This window comes from Mesitornis unicolor, unplaced genomic scaffold, assembly GCF_000695765.1.
Source record: "Mesitornis unicolor isolate BGI_N332 unplaced genomic scaffold, ASM69576v1 scaffold39706, whole genome shotgun sequence".
NCBI classification, from domain to species: domain Eukaryota; kingdom Metazoa; phylum Chordata; class Aves; order Mesitornithiformes; family Mesitornithidae; genus Mesitornis; species Mesitornis unicolor.
In genome coordinates, this window is record NW_010192423.1 from 1 (window position 1) to 6,776 (window position 6,776).

Consider the following 6,776-nt stretch of genomic DNA (forward strand, 5'->3'; position numbering starts at 1 on the left):
CTCCTGCCCCTTTCCCGGCAGAGCACAAGCTGCTGAGCGCCGGCCCCACGGAGCCCTGGTCCATCCGCGAGAAGCTCTGCCTGGCCTCGTCCGTCATGCGGAGCGGGGACCAGAACTGGTAAGGGAGCGGAGGGCCTCATGTCTGCGGTAGCACCGAGCTGCCCTGGAGTCCTCGGGACAGAGCACGGGGCTCTGTGCTGGACTGGTGCGGGCCTTTCACTGTACTGGTTTGTGGTGCGACAGTGAGTTATTAACGCTTCTGCTTTCTCTTTGAAACAAAGATGAGGGTATTAAAGATGGAGGTGCTAAAGGTATACCTTGACAATCTTCCTGCTTCTTCTGTAAGTGCTATGTAAAAACAGAAGCATTAATCAGAACAAAGAGTGGCATGTTCGTAAATTGGAAGAGGTGAGTTGTAGTAAAGAAGGATGTTTGATAACAGGTTCCTGTGCATTGCTTCTGAACCTGTAGCTCTGTTTTGCTGCCTCTTTTTTCCCCCATGAAAGTAAGGTTCTTGTGGAAATGTAATGGTGTCATCAGAAGCTAGAAACTTGCTTTTCAAAGGAAGGGAGAGAGGGAACCTGTTGTTTATTTAGGAGCAGGCAAATTTTTTTGAGTCCAGGGACTGTACTTGAATAATTCCCAAACATAACAATTCTATCCTGACAAGTTCATTGTGTTTATGGGGCTATTCAGTGATGAATGTCAAGGCAGGCCAGTGTGTTGGTTGGGGGACAAAGTAAGTTGATGGTAACTTGCCATTTCTCTCCTGTAGGGTCTCAGTCAGCAGAGCCATTAAACCTTTCGCAGAGCCAGGACGCCCGCCTGACTGGTTTTCCCAAAAGGTAAGATGCTGACATTTGAATCTTGGAAAAAATGAGTGTAAGACAACAACATGTAAGACAGCTGCGTAAGATAATGCACTTCTTCTTTTTAAAAAAGATACCAAAATTAATTTTTAAAAAATCAATTTTATTTCAGTCAGATTAAATACTTTTTCCTGTGTCTGAAATTAAATTTCAGTTTACAGTACAGTTGGATAAAGTTAAAGAAATTACAAAGATGATGGAAGACTTGAAACAGCTTCCTTTTAAAGGATGGCTAAGTAAGGTGGAACCCTTACCATAAAAAAGAGATTAATTGTTCAGTGCTTTGTCCAGCACAGGGTTCAGAGGCTATAAGTAAGACTCACAGGAGGCAGGTTCAAAGCAAACCAAAATAACTTTGTTCTTTTCCAGGCATGTAATTAAGCTGTGGGATTCTTTGCCCCAGGAATTTGTAGATGCCCATGTTTTTTGATGTGTCCTGCTGTTCGGGCAAGCACCTGGGATTTTCATTGTATAGGGGACAAAAAAAGATTAAGAGAATCAAGGAAGGAGATGTTGGGATTTTTCTGTTGCTTGCTGTTTCTGTTAGGTTATGAAACTGGCCTTGATACAATGTTATTTTGTCTTCTCCACTGAAATATTTTTGATTAAAGACAGAATTGTTACAGTACAGTTCTCCTAATTGCGCTTGGTCGCTTTGATTTCTAAATTGTTTGTTGGGAGCCTCTGTTCTTTAACTTTGTTTTGAAGATCAGCCTGGGCAGTGCCAGAGTAAAGGAGTGAATACACTTCCTCTCTTTGGGCTGCACTAAATTATAGCTGTGGAGGAACTCTGGAGGAGGCTGTCGGATATGTTCATAAGGTGTTAGACCTCTGAAGTAGGAGGGCTCTGTAGGCATTGTTGGTAGGTGTTTGCTGATGCTGACTCTTCAGCATCTTCTGACTTTATTTTGTTTCTTCTTAGCACTGTGCATCTCAGTACTCAGAGCTCTTGGAGACTACAGAGACCCCTAAGTGAGTACAAAGCCTGAAGCAAGCGCAGTCTGCAACAGTTTTGGGTGCACTTGTCGGTTGTTACAGCAAAGGACTTGATAGTGCTGCTCCCAAAAAAGTCTACAGGAATGAGGAAATTCAGTTGTGATGGCTGGTGTGAGTGGACAGTGGGATCAGGGTGTGGCAGATGGGGGAAAATGGCAAACCCAAGGTATTTCTTAAAACATTTTTCCATATCTCCTTATCTTGACTCCTTTCCCCATAATACAAAGTATTTGAATATTGCGTGGTTCTAAAACTGGTCACCGTACTTGTTCGTGTCTTCCATACACCCCCACTGTCGTTACAGTACACGGCAGGGCAACTGGGGCCCTTTGCCACAGCTCCATTTCTAAGAGTGGCAGTGTGCATTTGGGGACTTAATGCAGCAAAAAGCAGCATTTATTCGGCTGGAATACAACACTACGTACTAGAAACTTTACACATAAAACTGTCATTCAGAATAGGGATAGAAAATACAGCAGTTGTGAGAAGGGGAGTTGTTTTGTATTTGTCTGTATTTTACAGTCGTTTCTTACAGTTTCTTTATCAATGTTATCACTGCAGCTTTGTGGTTTCAAATATTTCTCACTCCTAAATCCAGGCATTTTGTTTTGAGACTTCACATCAGATTCAATTAAAGGCAGGTTGTTTAAAAGTAGTATTTGTTTGTGATAGTGATGAATGATCTTCAGCACTGGAGTTGCAAAGACTGGATTGAGGGGAGAAGAAAATACATTTCTTTGTCGGTGTTAAGAATCTTCTCTGAAGCTGAATGATTTTTTTTCACATTGAGAATTTGCAGTGGACTTGTATTTTTGATCTGTCCCTTAAGTCTTTAACACTGGCTGCACTTAAGAATTAGATACACTTTTCAGAAGAGATTGTTTGAACATTGTGATGTCTGGTATAATGTAAGAGAAACAGGAAGAGAAGGTTGATTTTTTTTCTTTAAATTTTATTTTTTGGTGCATTTTTGTGTCTCAAATGACAGACAGCAGCCATTTATGACAGGAGAACTGGGGCTTTCTTTGTTTCATGTCTGAGCTGTTCGGTTTTTCTCTGTAGGAGAAAACGTGGTGAGAAGGGAGAAGTTGTGGAAACTGTGGAGGATGTTATTGTGCGGAAGCTGACTGCAGAACGAGTTGAGGAGTTGAAGAAAATTATTAAAGAAACACAGGAGAAATACAGGTATGCAGCAGAGGCATTCAACTGTGGCACACCTGAGAGTCCTGTCTTGAAAAAGTGGCCTAAGTGGGATGGTGCTTGGAGTGAAATTGCTGCTTAGGGCGTATTGTTCAGAGATAAGTAAAGAAGATTTTCTGATTGCAGGCAACTAAAGAAAGATGCAGAGCTGATCCAGGCTGGACACATGGATAACAGACTGGAGGAGCTGTGCAACGAGATTATGATGTGGGTTACTTAATTTTTTGCCTGCTATGCTTTCGTCTGAGATTGTAGGTGCCTGTCACTGTGTGTTTGTCAGACACCTCTTGCTCCACATACATTGGGTTGAGAGAAACAGAGCAGCTGTGCACATGCTTTGGCCTCTGAGGGTGGATTTAGTTTAGACTGGGGGGCACCAGTTTGTGTGGAACGTCTTGTGGAGTTTCTCAGTGAGGAGCTTGGTGATGGCTTGCAACATCGTGCTTGCCTCCTCCATTTCGATAATCAGCTGGAAGTGCAATTTCCCACCAAATGTGTCTTTCTCTGACTGGCCTCTGACTCTGCTTCCCTCCTCAGAGGATTTGAGCCTTAGTCTTGCAGAGGCAGGTCGTTGTTGTCTGGTGATAATGGGGTGGGGGTCAGTAGGCTGCAGAAGGAACTAAGGAGAAGTGAGACACTGTGTGACAGCAACTTTTGGTTCTGTGTACAGAAAGAAGAAAATGGAGGAGGAGGAGGCAGAAGTCAAGAGGAAGGCTACAGATGCTGCTTATCAGGGTAAGCTGGAAATGAACTTCCTTACTCCTCCTCAGAGGGAGATGTGTATGTCCATGTTTAAGTCTTAAGACCTGTTCAGAAGGAATTCCTTGACCCTGGTTGTTGGAAAGAAAAATTATATTCTCTTTCCAGCACTGTATTTGTAACAGGGCAAAATGCAGAGACTTTTGAGAAGGGAACAAATTCTGTAGAAAAGATACATCTAAGAGAAAGCAGGAGCAAGGAGCTCTCTGCTAGAATGTCAGGCTTTTCACCCCTTTTCCCAATAATTTTACCATTGTCAAAGATAAAAGGAAGATAAATTTGTTCTGAAGGTTTAATTCATTTATAATTCTTGGGGCAGTTCAGTGAACTAACCTACCAGTGGTGGATGTGGTGAATACCCAGCTGCTACAGAAATCTGAAATTAAAGTCTATCACCCAGTGCTAATAGTATCTGTGAACTGAGCCTAGTGTGGTGCAAGAAATTCCTACAATATAAATTGTTTTCTTAGGGTTCCTTAGTATAAAGTCAGAGGTAACTCTTATCTCAAGGAATCTCCCTTTCTTTTCTGTTCTCTTCTAGCTCGTCAGGCCATTAAGAATCCACCACGACGATTAACGGGCGTGATGGTTCGCTCCCCTGCAGGCTCAACCTCCCCAGGGGGAGACTATGCTATGGGAGATCTGTCTCAGCCTGCTGTGGACGAGGCCAGTCCAGGGGTAAGGATGCTTCCCATGGTAAAAGTGAAAGACCAGCTTAGGACAAGGGGCTCTACATCCATCATGGAACAGGAGCCTGGGGAGAAGCCCTTGCCTTGTTTTGCAGACTTTTCGCTGTGGTAGCACTGTAGTGTGGTTGATGTACAGTGCTGCTCAAGATACGTGTCCTCCTCCATGTCTGTGATGATCAGGTGCCTGGACCAAAGGCTATGTAGGGGCATCAGTGGGTTGGCCAGGCAGTCTTCTGTGTGTGCCTGGGAAATGGCACTACAGGGCAGGGCAAGGGTGAAAGCACATGTCTGGAGTAGGTGTAGCGAGTGAATGGAGTAGGTGTCTGTGGTGTGCTGGATCAGTGCTCTTGGGGGAAGGAGCAAGTGGGGCTGGTCCGTGTGGTGGAGTGTGGCTTTGAACAGTGTGGTTTTTCTCTTTCTCAGGTCACTCCAGGGACATTGCCCAGCACCCCAGTTGCCTCCTTCATTGGAATCCCTGACACCCCTCCAGGCTCTGCTCCCCTGGATGCCCCCATGACCCCAGTCACTGATGATTCACCCCAGAAAAAGATGCTAGGACAAAAAGCAACTCCGCCTCCTTCCCCTCTGCTCTCAGAGCTGCTGAAGAAGGGCAGTCTCCTGCCCACAAGCCCCAGGCTGGTATGGAGCTCTCTGCTCATATATGCAAGCACACAAAACAATTTGCTCCAGACTCTCCCACTGAAAAGGGGGAGCTGCAAAGGCTTCTTAAAACATACCGTTTTTGTGAGCGTCCCAACAGGAGTGATATCTGAGAGATACAATTACCCCTGTGAGCCACAGAGGTGGGACCCTGTCCTGGCAGTACTGTGGGTGCAGGACTGCAGGGATCATTCAGCATATAGGACTGGCTTTCTCCCCTTAGTTGTAAGGAGTTGGAGTTGCAGGCTTTGCTAGAGGAAATTGTTCTCCCCGGGGAGGGCGTGTGTTACTCAGCATCATCCACATCAGTCTCCATGGAGGTGTTCTTGGTGATTTCTACTTTAGGCTCACAATTGTTTCTTTACATCTTTGCAGGAAGTTGAGTTTCAATACTTGTAATGGGTCTTAGCATAGGAGTAGGGAGTCCTTTAGTGTTGTTTATGACCAATATTGCTTCAGTCTTCTTGTAGTTGTAGACAGTTACTAAAATCACTGTGATGACAAGCCACTTTGACCTTTCTGGTGTTGGTGACTCTGGAAGCATTAGGTGGGCAACCATTGCTGTCACTGTTCAGAGCCCAGTCTGAAAAGAGCAGCCATCAGCCTGCCTGTGGCACAGACTCCCTGTGTTAGTGCGTGTGTCATGGAATAGGTACATTGCTGTTGACTTTCTTTTTTAATAGATTTGGGGTCTTTTCTGGTTTTTAGCTTGGGTAAACGCTCCATGGGTTCTATGTTTGCAGAGTGCAGTGTAACATAGGGTGGAGCAAGGAAAGATAACGGCTGTAGAAGACTGGGTTTTCTTTGTATCAGGACTGTTCTACATCTGCTTCAAGGTCTGTCATAGGTTTACTGTGTGACCTTGATAGAGTTACTTTCCATCTTGGTACTTCAGTTTCCCTCAACTCAGAATAAGGGATAATTCCATGCCATCTCAGGGGGTAGAGAGACTGGTACCTGTAATGGATTGTGAGGTCCTTTAACAGAGGAACTAAGGTAGAGAAATCATGTATGTGGCGTAACTTCCAAAGGAAGGTGGCACTGCAGCTGTATTCTTGCTGAAGAACAACAACTAGTTTCAGACTGTCATGTTGTGCACTTGCATAAGAGGCCTCAGGCAGGGACTGAAGAGGTCCAATAGCACAGAAGAAATGCTGAGACAGCAAATGATGGACACATTCATGGAGGTGCATATCTGGCAGAGAATAACTGATGTGATGGTATCTCCAAGAACTTCAGTTGTGTCCTCCTTTGGCAGGTTGGTGAAAATGAAGTGACAGTGGCTTCTGGTCACATAAACAGCTCGGGAGTGCTGCTGGAGGTAGGAAGCGTCCTTCCAGTGCTGCACAGTGGGGAAATGCAGTCGGCACCTGGTGCTGTCCCTGCATCTCCTGCTGCTTCAGGTAACTTGGGACTCACTCCGTACAGTTCTCCCTTCAGATGTACCTTCACTCTGTTCTGTGAATTCTCTTTGGAGAGAGATGAAGGACATCTAGCCTGGCTGGTTTGGGGGTTTCCTTATGAGTTGTATTCCTATTTCTGTAGCCATGTCCCTCTCAGCCCTACTTTTTTTACAGCTCTAATTCTTACAGAAGAAAGAGTG

The 6,776-nt window shown here is 44.8% G+C and overlaps 1 protein-coding gene across 1 annotated transcript in view; it reads left to right on the top strand.

Moving 5' to 3' along the window:
- The first annotated feature begins 22 nt into the window (after positions 1 to 22).
- The window catches only part of BRD8 (bromodomain containing 8), a 15,571-nt gene continuing 8,817 nt past the window's right edge, over positions 23 to 6,776 (top strand). Inside the window, exons 1-8 of the mRNA XM_010187087.1 lie at positions 23 to 118; positions 776 to 845; positions 1,792 to 1,841; positions 2,928 to 3,050; positions 3,192 to 3,272; positions 3,736 to 3,800; positions 4,366 to 4,502; positions 6,432 to 6,576. Of these exons, the coding sequence (XP_010185389.1) occupies positions 96 to 118; positions 776 to 845; positions 1,792 to 1,841; positions 2,928 to 3,050; positions 3,192 to 3,272; positions 3,736 to 3,800; positions 4,366 to 4,502; positions 6,432 to 6,576 (694 nt within the window). The 5' untranslated portion in view covers positions 23 to 95. The remainder of the gene's footprint in view (positions 119 to 775; positions 846 to 1,791; positions 1,842 to 2,927; positions 3,051 to 3,191; positions 3,273 to 3,735; positions 3,801 to 4,365; positions 4,503 to 6,431; positions 6,577 to 6,776) is intronic.